General features: G+C 37.8%; 1 protein-coding gene across 1 annotated transcript in view; it reads right to left on the reverse strand.

Annotated features, from left to right (window-relative positions):
- Positions 1-2,993: 2,993 nt before the first annotated feature.
- LOC117424181 (uncharacterized) overlaps positions 2,994-21,451 on the reverse strand; it is a 35,038-nt gene continuing 16,580 nt past the window's right edge. The window contains exons 3-6 of the mRNA XM_034040309.3: positions 13,721-13,862; positions 6,755-6,967; positions 6,151-6,288; positions 2,994-5,679 (exon numbers count right to left, since the gene is read on the reverse strand). Coding sequence (XP_033896200.3) covers positions 3,912-5,679; positions 6,151-6,288; positions 6,755-6,967; positions 13,721-13,862 — 2,261 coding nt within the window. The 3' untranslated portion in view covers positions 2,994-3,911. The remainder of the gene's footprint in view (positions 5,680-6,150; positions 6,289-6,754; positions 6,968-13,720; positions 13,863-21,451) is intronic.

A 21,451-nucleotide genomic window follows, 5' to 3' on the forward strand; every position in this document is an offset into this window, starting at 1 on the left:
TTTCCAGTCATTCATGGTATTATTAGTTATTTTTTTCCTAAGTTTTCTATTTCCTTCCTTATACCCCATAGAGATTTTTTTTTAACAAAAGAAAATGTGTAATTTTATTTACCTAAGTTTTAAGACTCCAGGTTTCAAATGAACCTTGGCTAGTCTATTTAAAACCTTAATTCTACACCTAATATAAAAGGAGGGATCCATGCCAAATGTAAACCTATTTTTAATCTAGCAGGTCCACATTTTCTTTAACCTGTTTTAATTTGTTAGGTAATTATTAAAATTGAATACAACCTCACTGAAATGTGTTAATTACACAACGCAAAACAAATGTCTCGTCTGCACAATTACTGAGAACCAATCAATAACAATTTGACAGTGTGATTTCATAAAGAACTAAATAAAACCACTCATATTTTATCTGTGGTTATTCTTCTTATATCTTTTTTTTATCCATTTAATATAAAATCATTCTGAAACAGTATCACTGCAGGGAATTGTGGGACTATAGTCCTGGGCAAGATTTAACCTCTGATTAAACATGGCAAACAAAAACATCTTCCGGCAAACACTGAGAGATAATTCAATCAGATTGATTAACCCTTAAATCACTCGATGCAGACATTATCTGCCACTGGTTGGTGCACAACTGTCGAGGGCAAATGAGGTAAAGGCAGCTTTTCTGTTTGTGAAATGAACACATTTTTATCTGGTATGTTTCAGTTTCATTTAATATTTCATAAATATGTTAAGTAAATATGATAAGAAGCTTGATCAACAACTGGATAGAACTGAGCACTATCACTAACATTATGCTTTACAGTGTTTTAGTGCATGTGAAAGAAATGAAAATACAAAATACAGAAAACTGTAACAAATGAACTGGAATGACTTCAAAACACCTTGAAAACATATTTCTAAATACTGGAAAACTTGCAACCAGCTTTAAAAAGCTTGTCGATAAGAGGGGGTAAAGAAGAAAAAGACACTACAGGGGATAAAAAGCCAAGAGATAACCTCACGTCTGATGTTCGTGAAAGAGAAAGATGTATTTCAGTTAGTCATCATATATGGGTCTAAAATAAAGTCATAGAAAAGACAATGTGGATTAATAAAGGTTTAGGGGAATGCATTAGATATAAAACAGACACAACTGCATATTTGCTATAGCTGATGTTTACTGCAAACAACCTTCTAAAGCATGTTAAAACTATATGATAATACGCCCAGTTGACCCTAATTATTATGGTACAGCTGATCAGTCTGAATGCTGATATATGCTGAAGAGAAGACATATTGAATAACATTATGATAAATCATTAGTTAAAAGTAGTGCTGGGACAAATATTATTCAAATATTTGAACAAACATTTCTTGACATGTATTCAAAAGGCAAAAATCTGTGTCCACCAGAAATTACATCACTTATAGATTTATTTTCATTGTACAATGCCCCCTTTTCCAAGTTGATTCTACTTTAAGTGTTTATTCAAATTACATTTGACAGTTACATTTGCTTGTTCAGCTAAAAAAAAAGGCATTAGTAAGCCTCAGTAATGATGTTATGACTTTATGAAAATGTGTCTATGACCACTGTTTATTGTGAAGAAATGGCAGTGGCAGGGAATACAAAATAAGTCCACTTTATGTATGTTTTTTTGCCTGAAATACACATATTACATACATTTTTTTATTTTACTGAAACTACTATATGGCATCCTTTGTTTTGTAGTTAATTCATGAGGGTAAAATAAAACCTTCACCACCTATTCTTATTTGCGGGATAGATCTTTTTTTACTTTAATACAGTGTTACATATAATGGCTTTGATTATGTTCAGGGTAAGTGCATCTTTGTGGACGCTTATTAAAACAAGACACTCAACTGACTGAGGGTTTTTCTGGTTAAATATTTTTAAATAAATAAATATAAAAATAAATGAATCTGAAAAAGATGGAGAATTTAGCTAGGCTTTCCAATCTACCGTCACACACACACACACACACACACACACACACACACATATATATATATATATATATATATATATATATATATATATATATATATATATATATATATATATATATATATATAAATGTCAAAGCAGAGTCTAAAACAGCATTTAAAGCCAAGCACTTGTAGTGCACCAAACAGGAGGGAGGGAGGCAGGGATACCTACAGTCGATCTTTTAAATATTGCCAAGTTACACAGAATTTCACTTCTGGGTTAAACAGAACATGTATCAAATATTTTTTGTGTGTCAATATCCTTGATATAGGCCTACATATTGGGCTAGACTCTCAAAGCTAATTACTTCAAATTGTCATGCGCGCATTTATTTCTGAAAAGGGGAAAAAAAATAAAAAATGTACAATTCTAAAACAAAACTGGCTGTTAACAAACCCCTTATTTAAATGTTGGGGTTGTTTATCTCTGCTTTATTCGATGCTTTTTTCCTTTCTGGAAAAACAAAACAAAAAAACAAGCTTATGACATTTTAGAGTAAAGAACTATGAGCATCTAGCCCCTTGTGTTTTGTTGAAGGCAGTGAATACCAGAATTTGACATTCAGACTCTTAAGAGTAATCTCTGGGGCTATACATCTTACATCAGCCCCAGTGTGTAACTCTACAGCATATATTAGATAACTTACATATTGAACACTTATTCCACCAATAGGTGAAGACTACCAAAACTTTGTAGGTTTGAGGCCCTATACACAAAGCTTTAAGGATGAACTCACTAATAAATTTACTTAGGGGCTTAAAAGTAGTTTACAATTTTTGATTATAACTAATTATAATTTAATTTATAAAAGTAATGCATAACTTACACTTTAAAAAATGCCCTTTGCACTTTCAAGAAAATGTGACTTCATAAAAACAGGCTTTACAAAATTAAACTCACAACTTAAAGCTTTGTAAATTATATATATATATATATATATATATATATATATATATATATATATATATATATATATATATATATATATATAAACTAATGGTTAAAACCACTGTGGCTGGGATTAACTGGTTTATTCTGGTTTTAAAAAAAAATAGTCATTGTCTTTAAAAGGATGCTTGCTGCCACCCTCAAGAAGCACAGATTATATAACAATCAAATTTGAAATTTGGTTACATATCTCAAATCAACCTTCAAAACGGCTGTCAAGATCTTTATTAGATCATGCATCTATCAGAATCAGTGCCAAAATGGAAACAAGCTATTAGTGGTTTATGGCTGTTTTTAGCCCCAGTTTCTCCCCTTCTGTGCTCAACTGCACTGAAACTCGCTTAAAGGAGTCACTACTGGCCATCAGTGCTGCCTGCTTCCAGAACACTGGTGTGGGGAATCTCAGCTTCTGCTCTTCTTCCTTGTGCCTGAAGAAACGATCCCTTAAAGTCAGACCTGGAAACTAATTTCAGGCAGGACTAGGGCTCTGATGAAGAATTCCCACGAGCAAGGCAGATCAGTCAAGCATTCCTAGCATGCAGTGTTAAACTCCCTGGTTAGTTTTACATCAATACATATCATTCAGCCAGCTGATGTTAGAAAAGCTAAAGCAGGGTTTCATGTAAATAAAATGAGCCCTACTGATTGAAATAGTTGCATTCACAAGTAGTTATCCTGATTTGAAAACTAATTTCCAGTATGGATTAAAATAAAATAAATCAGAAACAGCTGCATAAATCAGTCCAGTTTCTGTATTAAGATCAGTACATCCTAGTCAGGCTGGGAAAATGATTGACAGAAGTTACTTCAGCCTCTGGTATACAATAAAATAAAATAAAATATAATTTTAACTCCCATTTATTCAGTCTATAGTATGTAATAAAATAAAATCTGGAGATCTTGCTCAATCCTTGGCCATCTCAAGCTGCCAGTTACAGAATCACTCTGACTCTGTCTAGAGTACATGGCAGCAATTAAACTGTCCAAATGGCATCAGACTTTCCTTCGAACTGGGCTTGATTTTAAATGAAAGGGCTTTCTCACACAAAGGGAACTGTAGAAGCCGGTCCCTCAGATTCACATTCTTGTTTTTGGCCGGATCTATCCTGATCATTGGCTCTGGACCCATTTCGTAGCTGGTTGCGAGGCCCCCCTGGCTGGAAAAAGTGGACTCTTTACCTCCAGCGACCCTCCTGGGGCTCTCGAATAAAGAACCCTCACCATCTTCCCTGTCCAGGTGCCGAATAGAGATGTTGTCTTTGTTAAGTGAACTTACTTGGAGTTCAAGGGCAGCCGAACCTGTGTCGACACAATGGTTCTTGACGAAGGTCTTCAGTGATCCAGATGGTGCTGTGGTTTTCTGCTCCACCTTGGGTGTGTTGTTGTTGTGCTCCTTCATAGGTTCCTCTCCACTCTCTGGGCTTGCCTTGGCCTTTCCTTGGCAGCACTGCGTCCTACTCCTAATGCAATTAGATAGGGTTTTCTCGTTCTGTACTTCGACAACTGTCTGCGAATCGCTGCTGCTGTTGTTGTCAAGACTGTTGTGTTCCATACTTGGATAGTTTTGGTTCTCTGGATTCTGTGAGCTCCGACTCTGAACTGTAGTATATTTTAAAGGTTCTTCCTCATTAACGATATAGTGTCCCTTTGGAACTTCGTGATTGTCTAAAACATCTTGGCTCTCTAAATTTCGTTCTCCCTGCATTTTCCAAAAACCTTGATCTTTTTCAACTTCCTGACATTGTCTAACAGAGTCTTCTAAAACTTTCTGGCATTCTGCTGACATGCTTTGTGTTTCTAAACCATTCTTGCCTTCTAGTTGCTCCCCAGTACTTTCATGGTCATCTAGTTTAAAAGGAATTTCTGGAAAATGTTCTTCCTGAACATTCTGCTTTTCCAGGCTTTTATCTTCCATATGCTTGTTTCCTTCAATAACTGTCTGCCCCTCTAGACATGTATAAACATGAAGGCATGGCTTGCTTCCTAGATCCCCATTAACTTCCAGACCTGTGCAACCTTTAAGTTCCTGAAATTCTAAACCTTCTTTGCCTTCAACAATGTTATGGTGTCTTAGTACTTGGCTGCTTTCTACATCCAAAACACTTTGAACACTTCTGCTTTTTATAAAATGTCTGTCTTGCTCCAGTTCTTCCAGGCCTTCATGACCTTCAAGAACTTCCTTGCCTTCTAGACCCTGGTTTCCTTCCATACCATCTTGCTCCTCAAAAGTACCTCCTAGCCCTTCAACAGAACTCGTATTTTTGCTGCATTCTTTAGAGCGAGGACAGAATCCTAAGAGTTCAAAGTGTTTTGCTCCTTCTGTTTGCTCCTGGTTTTTCAGAGGAGCACAACCCAAATTCTGATTACGGTCCTTGCAGTTCAAATCTGGCAATGCAATCGATGTTGCTTCCTCCTCTTCCTCTTCCTCCTCCTCACAGATCTGCTGCAGGGCACAAATGTTTTTCCCAGAAGGCAGCTCCCCTGACCCGCTTGACCTTAAGAACAGTCCCATTTGCTGCCTGACTCCATGACCACTGAGAGGGTTGTCCTCTTCCCTGTTGATGGGGATTGTCAAGGACTTCCTGCTGTCAGTTTCAGTTTTCTCAGTGAAGTCCTTGTAGGGCCCAACAGCCGAGTACGGGATCTCCGGAGACGACAACATCGACACTCCACCAGTCAGCTCTCGGGGTCTTCCCAAATCCAGGGGTTCAGAGAGAGGTCGTCTAAAACAGGAATAATAATAGTTATTTAATGCCAAAATGTATTTTTTGCGTGAAAAAGCTTTGTTACCAAGTGGTTCCAAACAATGCCTTCACTTTAACTTTTAAAGTCGCTTTTCCAAGGTTTTCTAATCAAGGACAGACAGGTTAGAGCTAGAAGACTTGCAGATTCAACGTTTCCTTTCAGATCCTTGCAATCAAACATTATAAAAAGATAACAAGCACATTTATGAACACCATGGGGTGATTCATAAATGTCCACATCTGTAATTAAACATCAGAGCCATCAGTATCATTAAAAAAAAACAAAAAAAACTAGATCACCAGGACGCATCCATTGTATGAACTTGTTAAAATGTATAGACATAGACAGTTGGACAAATGCCTCCATATACCAATCCATACTGTAACGTGTATGAAAGAGCATGAGATGAACAAAAAGCATCTACACTCAGTATCTGATCTGGTCCCTACCTGTTTTGACCAGGTTCTGCCCAGTTACACTCTGCACTCGGGGTCTGCCCTGGTCGATCCTGCTTTTCCCGGAGGATCCTCTCAGCCAGAAGAAAGTATGTGGCAGTTATGTGGTTATACCGATCAGCCTCCAGAGCTCTGAGGAAGGCAAACATGTGTTAACAGAAGACCAATACCATATTTTGGTTTCAGTTTATACATCACATCATTGGTTCAAATATAAAATGTTACCCTGAAAAGGAAATTAACAATTGTTCAATTTTGGTGTTACGATTACTCTTATTTCTTGAATAAGGAGTTTGCCCTGTAATTTAGTGAAAAGCTAACTGTGATCAAATTGCATTTGAATTTTTATCTGCTTGTAGGATGATCATCAATTTCAAAAGTTTTTTCTGCTTCTAAAGCACTATTAAGAATGTCAAAAGAGAAAGACTGAGTGAGTGCTAAATCAGTATAGACAGTCTTCAACCTGTTAGACCCTAACCTCCTCTGTGCTGTACTGGCTGTGTTTATAGAGGCAGAGAGTTTCAGTCCTTCACCCCTCAATGGCCCTGAACCCATTCGCTAATGAAAGGCTAAGAATCAGAATGAAAGAGCATCTCACTCCTGGATGGTGTCCCGGTCAGCGATGTGGCCGCAGGTCATGGCCTGGATGATGAGCTCGTGCTCCTCCTCGGAGATGCTCTTGTAGGAGGTGAGAGGGACGGTGGTGCGGCTGGTGGGCAAAGGGTCCACCCCATTGAGCCACGGGTGACTCTCGATCTCCTCCAGCGACGCTCGCTTCAGGGGGTCCCGTTGAAGCATGCGCGAGATCAAACTGCAACACAACAAATAGAACCACGTCAAACGCTTTAGGACGCAGCATCCTGCTACTTTCATTCAAGAAACCACATAGGAGAGAAGGACAGCCGCTTGAGTTTGTCACTACCTTGTTTTAGCGATGCATTCTGCATTCCCTGATCAGAACGTGTGTACTGATAGCAAACTGGATGAAGCTTGAATCACAATATCACCAAAATAATAAACATCTTAAAAAGAGTTATAAACCAACTGTATCATACAGAAAAAAAAGGAATGCTGCTGAGGCACAAACACAGTAGAGTCGTCTTACAGTAGCTGCTTAGGCTAACCTTTCTGAAGGGCCAAGAAATAAGGAAGGATATGTGATACATCTGTCCCATTTACCAAAGGTAGGGTTACGGTGTATAATAAAAATTAATTAAATAAATAAATAAATAAATAAATAAATGCATAGCTACACAAATAAATGAATACATTTTAACCAGCTATTGCTTGCTTCTCGATTAACAACCATACTGTAGCCTAAAGCTAATTAGCATGTGTTTGTAAACCCACGTTGTATTTCAAAGTGTCATGTGTTTTGGCAGGCAATATTTTTTAATTAGGCTACCTTATATGTAAAAATAAATATGTTCAGTAATTACAGCGCTTAGATCTGTAATTTACAGATATATACTTGTTACATGTCTCATTTTACTCAAAATAAATTAAGAATTACCATTACAAGCTATGGATTTTCTTTTTCAAATCTAAGATAGGACAAGTGTCTCCTTGTCCTAAATGTTAGGAAAAAAAACTTGATAGGAAAATGAGTTCAGAATCCTTGTTCTGTAATATGAATTCCCCTAAACTGACACTTAGGACGTCCTATCTCTAAGATAAGATAGGATTGGCAGTTAAGATATTTCTGTAATATGCCCCCAGATCAGATCAGATTAGATTGAGAGCATGAACTGAAGTCCACACAAGACTGTTTCGAAGTACAGTACTTTCCAGAAACACAAACTGCACATGCAATTCCTGCATAGCGAATGGAAGTTAATGAGCCAGAAGTTATTTAATGATCTAATAACGATGTAAACAGCTTTGGTCTTTAACTCTTATTGTATATTAATCCCCCAGGGGTGATCTATTGGCCCATTTATTATTTGCAACTCTATAGTCCATTATTTATACCATAGAAATGTCCCCCAGGCAGTGTGCTACTTGTTGAAGGCTACTTGAATCACCACAAACTCAAACAGATTTACATTGAAAAACAAGTTATGCATTCATGTCAAACACTTACAGGAACAAGTCCTAAAATGATTGAAATAGTTTTAAAGAGACTGAAAAATGATTTCAAACACGTTTCAAAATGTAAGCAGGTGCTGCAGTAAGCTAACTCACAGGCATCCTTTGCCTTTTACCTCTAGAAGCCTGGGTTTGGCCACACGTGAAATGAGTTTGGTGGTCTCACTCTAGCTCACAAAACCTAAGTTTGCATTTTACAGAGGTCAAAGACTGAACAGCAGGATATAGCCGAGGGGAAACGCAATGCGCTGGCTGGCACAATGCCTGACTGTAGACAGGATATTTAATGAGCACTACATTTACAAATAAATAAAAACATAGTAAAATAGGTTTTGTTGACAAAGCATATCCACCCGTGCAGCTGGGCGAGCAGTATGTGGTAAGATTAACTAGCTTGCAAAGTACTGTTTTCCTCCCTCTCTCCCTCCTTCCACTTGAATAGGATGACCCTTTTATATTCCTTAAAACCCACTAGGGGGCAGCGCTGCCTCAGCAGTTGGGCTGCATGAGTGCCAGCCCGCCAGCTAATGAGAACAGTTTGAGCTCTAATGTGCCACAGTGAGCTAGGAAAGCTTATTACTCATGCAGGGTTTGAAGAAGAAATGGCTCCTTTCACGGCAAAGCCCCAGAGAGCTAGAGGAGGCTACGAGAGGGAGGTATAGAAGTGCTAATATCCAGCTGTCAACTGATACACCTCAGAGACAGAGAGGGATGCCGTCACTCAGAGATATGCAGCACCCCCTGAGCATCTCAACAAGGCTCTGAGAGCAGTGAGCCGGGGACCAAGAAGTGAAACCCTGCAGATTACATTGAAACAGCAGCCAGACCTTTAATAAATCCTGCATTAATGCCAAGATAACAGATAACAGCAGCAAAGCATAAAAATAGCCACAGCCACTCTTCTGCAGTTAACCTACCCAAATGCATCTTGTGAGAAAGGCTATTTTCCAAAGAGACGGAAATTCTCCTATATTAATAACTTTGTTATTGGGACATTTGAGCTGTGTAGATTCATGATATTTCACACCATAACACTGAACAGGGCCTCTTTTATAAGGAGATATGTACAGTTGATCTTATCTCTTATGGTTAAAATGCATCTTCTTCTGCATACTTGCCGTGAGTAGAGCAGTTCAGTCCATCAAAGTACAAACGAGAGGAAACTCTTATGCCATACACGAGAAACAAGGTCAACTATGACTATTAACATACCGTAGCAAATCTTTTTCAGCAGAAGCAGGAAAAATAGATTTTGTTAAAATGTAAATATTACAAATCGAATATTACCCCTACTTCGAAAAGGGGCAGTCATATGATATATGTCAGTTCACGCAGAAAACGACACCCATTTGATTGGCTGAGAGGGGCTTTCTAAGTGACTTATAATAAAAATGAACATGAATATTACTAATTCTTGAAACCAAACTGGCAGAGCTGGATCTCACACTGACTAATTAGTGCCCAGCACGACGGACACGAGGCAGGTTTTAAATACCGGACTGCAGAAGAAAAAAAAAAAAAAATGTTGGCAGATCATGAAGGCTGTGAATATTTTATAACGTCAGGGAAATACCTGAGGTTGGTTAATGAATTTATAAATAGCATGTATACAAGAATGTGATACATACAGGTGATCTCCAACTTCTGTGTAATGTTTGATTGCAGACTGGGATAGAACCAGCAGCAGCCCGTTTGATTTTGAAACAAGATGACATTGCATTTTGCAGACTAGCTTCATGATGGAGATGGCAATGTGGAATATTAAATATCTTCCCAGTAGGACAAAGGAGAATAATTTAGTACACTCCAGTTAAAGGGCTATTTCAAAGGGTAACACAGTACGAGATGCTCTATATTTGGAATATGTACAGTACAAACAGCTATAAAATCACTCAGCAGCTATGAACGCTTTTCCAATGCAGTTACAGTTGTAATCCTTTAACATGTAATTGATATTTTAGAAGACTAAAAATGTAAATATTTCAAGCAGTTTAAACACAGCAAAGTGTTCACATATAGAGAATCAGAGAATATCAAATACATGATTTATTAGTATTTATTTTAAAGTGACGACTCGCGGCTATTTTTATATCAAATATTAGTCAAATTAGTAACAGTTCTAGTACTAATACAATTGGAACAAAGACAAGGAAAAGGGAGAGGTGATTCTGGAGCAAGGTGTGAGTTTGGAGATGCTCTGCTCAGACGGCCCTCCTTGCTTATTAGGATGGAAGGAACAGGAAACACCAACAGACAGTAGAGGCTGTGGGGGAGGTTTCAGCAGCTCCAGTCCCACCTCTCCACCCAGCAAGGGCCTCCTCCAGACAGTGGGGTTCAATAAGACCAGTGCTTTTACTGTAAACCATAAACTGTTTTAAAAAAAACTACAAATTGATGGATTAGTTTATACTAAGCAAAGACCAGATGCAGCTAGAAATGTCACAGGCAGCCATTACTCACTGGAAATGTAATTCATTCAAAATGCACGTGTAAACTTTTCTTATTCATGGTAGTCCCTTATAGATGTCGACACAGCCTGGCATTTAGGTTTTTACCTGTGTTTTTTAAAAAGAAAACTTTTGGGGGATTTCAAGTAATGAAATGAGTAAATTATCACTTGTTCAGGTTTGGTTGATAATAATACACTTTTTTCAGTTAACCAAAGGGTTAAATTCAAACTGAAAAAAAAAGTTAATCTATCATTGATATGGCCAGGTTAAAACAACGTAGCAATAAAATGGTTAATGTTTACTCCACCTGTAATGGAACTTATCTTAGAGAACCATATAACACTAGTATGTAATGGTGCACCTAGGTTGCCCAAAACACCAGCTTCGATCTAGAATGGTTCACATTGAAAAAGCGAATGCAGATTTGCTAAACAAAATATATTAGGGGTACAAAATATATTAGCAACCTAATAATTCAGAGCATTTGACACACAAGCCCTGTAAAATGGGTTTTAGTCCCGACTAGAAATCAGGACGCAGCACAACATGAAAGGATTCAAATTGTTTAATGCCAGTCCATAAGAAAACTTGAATACTTGAATATATACATAGATTCCAGCCACAACACAGGCGTAGGCATCACACTGTTTCTAATGAAGACGTTTAAACAGAGAGTTGTAAAGTGCGATGCCAAAGCACTGCGCTGCCAAGCCCCCGGGCCCAGCTCTCCCCCAGGATCCCATAAGGCAGCTCTCATCTCAGCTGTCTAATTCTCACTCTCTCAGATTATCCACGGGACTCCTCGGTTACTGGTGACCGACACTGGACTCATTCTGATCAAGGACTAAGCAATGGCACAAACACACTCTCCTTCAAGGCAACAGGACTCTTTTTTTATTTTTCTTTAAACAATTTAAAAAGGGGCTATGTATTGATATTTTGGAAATCAGAAGAAAAATGTAGTTATTAAATAAATTATTAATAACGATATTAAGAATGCATGAATTTGAAAACCAACATAACCTAGGATTAAATTGTAATAATGCTGTCGCTATCCTTTAGCGCCTTTTAAAACATAGCAAATGATGATGAATACAAAAAACTAATATAAGTACCTGATGGTTTTCATTAGCATTCTATGCAGTGTTATCATTAAATAATTCCACTCTTTCATTTGGTTATCTGGTACCTTTTAAAATCCACTATAAAAAGGTAAACTGTGCCATAATTCAGATGTAATCCTTGGGAAAGTGATTATCCAACATTTTTACTAATCACATTTAGGGACATACTGTACTTCTCCCTTGTCAAATGGTATCTCAGACAGTAAAATCTATTTTGGAAGCTCATAATGTGATGCTTTCCCAGTACTATTAAAGTGATTCAGTTCTCCCTTGTGCTCTTGCAGGAGATGCTCTGTATTTGGAATATGTGTCTTCAGATGTTTCCAGTCACTGTACATGAGGCATAGAGGCAACTGAGTGTTTTAGAATGAGGTTATTCAGAGTTTGTGGAAATTCTGGTGATTTTGTGATCATGGAAGAATGGTGCTGCTAGACCTTCAACTTTAAAAATGGGATTGACAAATAACTAGATCTGTTGGTTATAGCAATCCAATTCTACTGATTTACATGCAATATTTTCTTTACTTAATTGACCGTTTGAGCCACCACGTGTGCTGTGGCTACCTTGTGACTGAAGTTCTTAGTAAAATACAAACTTGTTTTCTGATATTAACAGGGTTGCCTTTTAGTGTATTTGTATGTGTGTTTCTTTTTTTTTGTTGTTATTAACAGTATTTAGTGCATTTGAGTCTTGCATGGATATTCGTATCTTGCTCCTTTTCCACCATTCTTATTTATCAATGTACACGTTATAAAAACAAATTAGTCACTTTTGCTTTGACTTTGTGATAAAACTGATACTTTTATTGATTTTACTGTTAATCTTTAAACAGTTTGAAGCATTTCTGAGTGTGTTTTGGGCCAACAGTATGAACTTATTTTCCGTATTAACACAGTATTTAATGCGGTTGTTTTGCAATGAAGATTCGTTGCTGGTTACTTTTTCATTGATTGTCCGTGCTTACCAATGTACACGTTTTAAGGGTGAACAATAAATAAAAAAAATATGTGTTAATAAACCATGATACTTATTGCTTTTATTAATTTTAAAACCATGTTTGTTTCTTTATTGTGCTGCAAGCCTACCTTAATACACGCTTGTGTTCTGATATTTACAGGGCTGTCTTTAGTGGATTTTACTGTTCTTATTATTATTATTACAATATAAACTGTTATTACCCACTGACACAACCTTTAATGACGTTGCTGGAATTTACTTGTTGTTTCTATGAGGTTGTGTGCAGGCAGCTTTTTCATGATTGCATCTGAAGTATTTGCAGATGTTAGTGATCTTACATAATAAACACTGAGTCTCAAATAGTCACCGCTCTCCAATAGGCACCGAGGCTACTGGCAAATATTGTGAATAAACGCTGGGGCATTTATTTAAAGTTTTACGGTAGTGATGATTTCTATACTAATTATATTCCCTCCAAATATTGCCACTGTACTATAATTTTAGTTTCTACAAAAGGTACATATTTTAAATTTGGTATTAAAGTTTCTTGCAGTGGCTTGTACTTGTTTATGCCAGTATTACCAAACAGCTACCTGGGTATTTCACTGCTGCTGCAATAACATTTGTAAAGTACTAAACATTAAGATCTCAATCATGTGCTGACTTTGGCATTCTACTGTGAACAGGGCTGTCAGAGAAAAGCAATTACTTACCCTGCATCAGTTGGAATGCTAGGCACCACATTTCAAATGATTTATGCACACATTTATATTGGGCATGCAAGGCGTAGGCATAGCAAAGCAACAGATAGAGAAGCAAACCACAAGCAAACACTGCAGCATAAAAACCATAGCAATAGTAAAACTTTGTTCTCAAATTTCAAAAGGTTCCACTGCACTGTTAAAACAATAATTGCACCTCATACAGAGTGAAATGACACTCACTCTTTGCACTCTGGGGAGATGCGCGCAGGAACCGTGTATCGGCAATCCATGATCATGATCAGAGTCTCGCTGTCATTGGCCTCCTGGAAAGGTGGCTGTCCACACACCAGCATGTAGAGAATCACCCCCAGGCTCCAGACATCTGAAACACAGAAAAGACAACACAGGCTTCCCGTCAGGTTTGTACACAGGTAAGCTACACGAGTCCTCGTGGAATGTTACCACTGGAAGGCTCACCAGGAGGAAGTGGTGCACCTAATTTCACCTGGAATATTTGAAAAAAATGTAATGTGTGTGTAGTTGATGCCTTTCACCAATTGCTTTCAGTACACACTGAAATGTGTAATTTAACTGACCAGTTTTGCTGTTGATGAACAAATTAGTCAAGTTTTTTTTTTTCATGTTTCCATGTAAATACATTTGCTTGAACCCTCCTTGTCAGTGAGAGCCACACTGACTGGACATCTCCCCCATCTCATCAGTGAGGGACACACAGACTAGACCTCTTCCCCTCATCTGTGAGGAACACACATAGGTTACTCCCTCTAAGCCAGAAAGAGAGATAGACAGCATGTCTCCATAGGTACAGTACAAAGCATTTGTTGTAAATGTGTTTTGTCCTTTCTCAGTCCCTGTTGCTATTTTTGAAGTGTCCTCTGTGACTCACTGCTCGTAAGGCGTCAGTACAGTAATTAGAGCAAAGGGAGCTCCACTTGGCTGCAGGGAGACTGTGTCTGAGCATCCTGCCTGTGAGAACTGTGCTTCAGCCAAAATGAGTTCTTGAAGTCAATGTGTCACCAAAGCCACATCATAGGCAACCCACAGGCTTGACGCAAAACAGACCTATTCTAGATCTGAGCAGATCAGGGCCAAGTACATTGTTTCGTCACTCAATTTAAGTGGTTTTCTTTTTTTTCCCCAGTTTTGGTTGGATTCCAATTATGCATAAAGATATCACAGATTTGGCTTACATATTAACCATGTTCTTCACTTCACATTTTTTTGTGCCCTACAGTGAAGCTTGATCCAGTTATTTTTTGTAATTTAAATGTTTAAATTAACACATTTATAGAGGCTGATTAATACTGTATTTGTTATCTATAAGCAAAATCTGCAACTTAATCAATGTGATGTGGGAGATTATCATGGAGACTAATGTAAAACGAAGTGTTTAGGCTGTGGTAACCCTTTAGTAGGACCTAGCGAGTGTTGTATCTCTGGAAGCTAGTTTGTACCAGGTCTTATACAACTGGCACTAAAATAAAAATTTGCATTGAAATTGTACCCGTTAATGGCTGGACGTGGGAGATTGTAAGGGCATTTTTGCTAAGGTTAATTGCATTTCTGTCTTTCAGGTACCGGCACTCTGCAAAGCAGTTCTAGATGCTTCAGAGTCATGGTTAATGGAGGCTCAGAAAGGGGTGTGATAGCTATACATTTAGGGGTTTACATAATATAGCCTAGCATTAAAAATATGTTCTAAAATTAGGAGCCAGGAAACAGTGAATCCCAAAATGTGTCACTGGCAATGTCACTAAACATCATGGCCTCTTGAAGTCATTGTTCCATCTCAGAAATGGTAACTTTCAAGGGCCTTTGAAGTGAAGTGGCACAAGGACTCAGGAAACAGGTTTCAGTCCAGACAAGGACAACTTGGGAGTACAGAGGGCTCTTGGTTACCTCATTCAACTTACATCTCAAGAGGCAAATGACTTGACTGAATGAGCTTCCCACTTAGATTTGGAGCTGAAAACAACGTACTAGGTCATTTTTTCAGTATGCATATGCCATTCCTTTATGCTTAAAAACAAATGTAATAAATAAATAAATAAATAAATAAATAAATAAAATTAATTAAATTAATTAATTAATTAATTAATTAATTAATTAATTAATTAATTAATTAATTAATTAAATCAGACATTCAATTTGTCTATTAATTGTTTTTTGATGTTGCTCCAAAGTTAAGCTACATTTGTACCCGTCTGTCTGGGACAGCTTTTGGGCACTGTGCCACATGTTGCCAATCCACAGTGGGCAAAGGGAATGATGGCGTTAAAGAGCAACCCTGTGGCCTCAATAAAGCACTCAAGAGTCAAGATCTAACCTCCAAGTACATCTTAACACTCTGGTGGACATACTGTAAAAACAACATCAGTAAGAAATAACAGGTAGTACAAATGTGAAATATCTTATTGCTAGATTGAAGCCACAAGGGCGCTAAAAAAAGTCTCTATGGTATGATGGCTTAAACAGATTCAAAGTGAAGCCCAACAAGAAGACTACATTAGTTCAGACTGACATTTCACAGCCATACCAAATTACTCTTTAAAGCTGGTACACTATGTGTACTAACGTAGGATGACCAGCTGCCTCTCATTCCTCGTTTTATATAGCTGTTCCTTTTTTGAAGAAAAAAAATCTAATCTAGTGTTTCTTATCAGCTTGATTTCAATATTATAGTTCTTGCCTGAGGCAGCTGTCATTTTGTCCTCTCAGCACTTTGCCTGACAGGAGCACAGATCAACACACAATGCTGCGCTTTTAAAAGATGTTTCATGAAGATTATTTTTGTAAAGAACAACAATTTGAAACAAGAATTTTTGTTAAGTGTACAACATATTCATTTGTTTATGGCAAATATATATATGAAATGACTGAAGTGTGTCTGTACTACTGATATAGGCCATGCTTTCACATTGCAGTGTGGTAGACACCAGGAAGACTGCAATGCAAAAGCAGGCATTTTTCTTTCGCTCTAAAACAACGCTTGAACTGGGACCAATCCAACTTGTTCAATCTAATTTAATTCCTTTTCAAATCCCGCCAGTAGCAAGCAGCTCTTATTCTTGGTCGCAGACCAGGACTCATTATATATACACACACACATACATGTTCACACAAACTGAAAACCCAAGCACAATACCAAGATAGAAAAACAAGTGACTAACCAGGGGAGCAGAATACAGGTAAGAGAAATATGATCTGAATGAAACCACCCTTGTGCTAAATTGTCTGAAAGTAACAGGAGGCAACCCTTCATTATCTTGTGTCTCCCCCCTATTAAACAGATACAAAAAGTCATTCCCCCTTACACCTTTTTTTGGCAGGATACAACGATAACCCCCCCCCCCCCCAATCAACAATTACATTGCAGATTCCCACATACAGTAAGATACAAATCAGTTCATGTGATCAGTTATTTTTGGATTAAAGAAACCTGAATGACCTTTATTATTTGTAGCAGTATACACAAAGCCATTAACAACGCAATGAGCAGAGTGAATAAACACATTGAACTCCTAACCACACACAGCTGCTTCCTCTTGGAACAATTTGTCCCAAACTGAGAAACGTGAATTGTTTTGGTAATATTAAAAAGGTCAGCTTTAACAATACTCTTTTAAAATTGATTTGCACAATACTTTCTGTAAGTACAGTAGTTCTGCAAGTATATCATGATACACTAGCACAGTATTTTTCTAGTTAGCATGCTGATGCAATGCTATTACTGTGCTTTTTGCCATGTTTTATCATACATATCAGCAATTTACAATGGTGCATTGCTTTATTGTACTTCTTGATCTGAGGCCACCTGCCCCCTAAACACTTGCCTGTGTTTGCCAGTTCCTTTCTACTTGTAATCCAAGCACCCTAAGCCTAATAAAAAATAAAAAACGAGTACTTTGTTTTCTAATAATGTTTCTCCAGCTGGGGACCTAAGGTTTCTTTTCCAAAAACCTGAAATTCAATATTTATTAACAGTGCTCTTGGTAGGTTCTCCATATGCTGAGCAAATACATTCTCTCTGTGTCTGCTGGAGGAAACACAGATCAACTTCACAGCTAGCTCTTCAAGGACCAGCCTTCCCCAGAGTTACACAACAGGAAGCCTTACAAAATACATGCCATGATCTACTGGCTGAAAACCACTGTCCTTGATAGTGCTGCTCTAGAAAGAGTGCAAAGAACAGTGACCAGAATTATTCCTGTTTTAAAAGGCATGTCATATGCAGACAGGCTAAAATAATTGAATCTATTCAGTCTTGAACAAAGAAGACTATGCGGCAATCTGATTCAAGCAATCAAAATTCTAAAAGATATTGACAATGTCGACCCAGGGGACTTTTTTGAATTGAAAAAAGAAACAAGGACCAGGGGTCACAATGGAAATTAGATAAAGGGACTTTTTTACACAGAGAACTGTGAATTGTGAAAGTCCGGAACCAACTCCCCAATAATGTTGTTAAAGCTGACACCCTGGGCTCCTTCAAGAAGCTGCTTGATGAGATTCTGGGATCAATAAGCTACTAACAACCAAACGAGCAAGATGGGCCAAATGGCCTCCTCTTGTTTGTAACCTTTCTTATGTTCTTATTAGGGCAGATTAGGTCTTCACACCAAAATGCAGTTCTAAAATAAAACTGTTTCACAGCAAGAAACACCCCAGTCTTTATTTAAGGGCTCAAAAGAAGTGTATGCCTAAATTGTTGTTTGTTCTTGCAACATTAAAAGTTTTATTTTCTTCATAAAAAGAGTGTAAATTGCATTTTGGAGCAAGCACCTTTGTGTCTTTTCATTCATTTTGTTTGAGGGCTCTCCAAAACTTCCCCATTGAGGGTCCAGGATTCTCGACAAAATAAATTGAAGGTCCCAGAGGAAATTGTGGGGATCCCAGAGAAAATGTTTGGGGTCCCAATAAAGTACAAAGTCTTTTAAAAATGTATTTATTAAAGGTTTTGACACATTTTTAACAATAGCAATGGGGAACAAACACGAAACGCCACAAACAGTTTTTTTTTCTGTGTAAAAGAACAGGGCATAACAGAATCCACTAAAGCAAAATTCCAGAAACATCAACGGACAACCAATCATTCTACTGAACCAGACATCCCCCACTGCTCTCAACCATTCTACTGAACCAGGCATCCCCCACTGCTCTCAACCATTCTACTGAACCAGACATCCCCCACTGCTCTCAACCATTCTATTGAACCAGGCATCCCCCACTGCTCTCAACCATTCTATTGAACCAGGCATCCCCCACTGCTCTCAACCATTCTACTGAACCAGACATCCCCCACTGCTCTCAACCCACAATGTCCCGGTCAACACATGGATTTTAAAACCAATACAAAAACTATTACCAAATCCTGAATTAAAAACTCTTAGTCCAGTATTTCATAACGTTTCCTTTTTCACATATTTTTCATTCCACTGTTTTAAGGACTGTATACGTACGACAAGTGTATTGTTATTTAGAGTAGTTGAAAAATTGTACCAGGAATGAAACACAGGAACTGTGAGTAAGCATATTTTTAAGGTAGCCAGTTACTCAGGACTGCGGGTTCTAACTTGATACAGTAGGTTAGAGAATGTGCCATACTGCTCCACCATACAGTGTACGAGCAGGCTGGAAATCCCCGCAATAAACTCAAAACAAGCTCTGCTAAGCAGATTTACTTTCTGCTTGACCAAATTCTATTGGCATCTATCAGAATCAAAACAAAGGAAGTAGGGTTATAAATATCTAAACCTCAGAGGCTGCCTCTGAGTAAAGAGTTGCGTGCAAAGCCATAGCATTGCCATGGGAACCTGAGCTGGGTCGGATCCATGGCAGGAATGGGCCAGGTTTCCTCTGCCCCGTCTCCCCCAGCACAGAAGGCAGGAAGGGAGGGTATACAGCAAGAGCGAGGGGATAAGCCGGTCGGAAGAGAGAGCGAGAACCATACATCAGTTGTGTTTGCGATTGTTTCTCTTGCAGTTATGTAATCTTAACAATGTCTAATAGATTTGGCACTGCAGCGTGACAGTCATGCCAAAAAGAAAAAAAAGAGCTGAATCCATTGAGAACCAGGGAGTGAAGAAAAAGCAGGAAGACTTGAAGATTATCATGGATAAAAAAAAATGTCAATGCTTTCCCCAAAAAACGACACAAAGGTTGTATTTACTTGAAATATATATATATATTTTTTTTAAAGACATAAAATTTAGCATCCCAGTGGTAGTTTAATCCAGGCAGTTAGTATGCCGGATGCAAATGTAAGAGATTTACTGTATGATGAACTATATGAGATTCATATGACAGAATTCTGTCACAATAAGAATTTCTGTAAGTCTTTATCTACAGGTAAAGAGTTTTTTTTTGTAATTCGCTACTTTTTTTAGGATAAGAAAAATGACACACAAGATGAACACCACAGGATTTTTTTTATTTTTTATTTTACCTTTTTATTTATATCATTTTGGAGGTTTCCTGTAAGCGCTCCTCTCCTGTTACAGCTGCAGAGTGGAGGGCCCTGCCCCCTGCACTAGACTAGAGTGGGGACAGCAAAATGGGAGGTCAAGGGTCAGCTAGTGTTATGCACTTTAGTGCCAGGCTCTGGGGTCTCGTGGGTATGCGGTCACCTGGAGGGTGTAGGTTACACACAGCTGTAGCCACAGGAGCATTGGGGGCCAATAAGAGAGGTTAAAAGGGAGGAATTAATGTTTTTGTTTTCAGTAAAATTACATGTCTAAGATCAGGAGCCAAGGAATCTTCAATATTTTGCAAATTTGAGATACAAACACAAAGTTTGCAATACTCTTACTTGTTTCGTATCTGTTACTTTATACTCACCCTATAAAGCTTACAGGTATTTTTACGCACTTTCTAAACCTAAAGTGAAAAATCATACAGGCATTCCTGCATTTGCAAATTACCCAAAACACTCTGAAATAGGCTGCAATCTTTATTACTGAATTCCTGCACCAGTACTAAAGAATAAATGCCACACTGAATTCTTACAATAGAGCTCCAGAGGCTTATAATCATTGCTATAATAAAAACAAGATGTCCACAGTTAGGCACATAAAGTAAACCACACTTAATCACATTATTTTCACAATCTGCATTTGATAACATTTGTCTCATTCAATTTTAACATCTTTCCAATCTGGATTATTCACAAGTGCCTGTTTTTCACAGGACAGTTCAGCTTTTTTTCCCTCAAATCTTACTACAGGATAAACCCATTGGGAAGCAGCGGCATCTCATTCTATCTTGGCAGGGTAGCGGTGCAAATACTGACAACACATTACAATGAAATCAAGAGAAACAAGAATCAATACATCGTCTAATAGCATGATCAAATGTCACAAAATCATCTGACCGAATGATATCTGAAATGGATTACTTATCACACTAAGTAATACACTGGAGAGGCCTACATGTTCATATACAATATTTTCAGAAGATGGTTTTTAGTTGTAATATTTAGTGCTCTGGATGGATAGTAAATGCTTGTGAATAGCAGCAATTAGCGGAGTAGCCTTTTTAGACATAAGTGGTCTGTTACAGAACAATTAAAGTTATTGCAGGTCAAGTATAACTTTATTAAACACTTTAAACAGTAAGTAGTGGGGTTCCGAAAATTATAGCATTCCCACATGTTGCTGCAACTATTTAAATAACGTACCCAAAATTTTTCTTTTCATTGTTAACATCCTGAAAATCTTTTCAAAATGTCTGCTCTAGTGCACTGGGGTTTGAGATCTGTCCTCTAAATCACTTTAGTGCGATTAAAAAAACATAACAAGTGCCCTGGCTTTTCTGTTCCGTACCACAACACGGATCGTTGTGGCTGTGTTACTTGTTTGACAACGTGGACAATAATCCTTACACTATCAGTGCACTAGAGCAGCCATTTTGAAAAGAGCTTTGAAGCAGACTTTAAAGTTATAAATATAAGAC

Source organism: Acipenser ruthenus, chromosome 19 (genome assembly GCF_902713425.1).
Source record: "Acipenser ruthenus chromosome 19, fAciRut3.2 maternal haplotype, whole genome shotgun sequence".
In the NCBI taxonomy this organism is placed as follows: Eukaryota; Metazoa; Chordata; class Actinopteri; order Acipenseriformes; family Acipenseridae; genus Acipenser; species Acipenser ruthenus.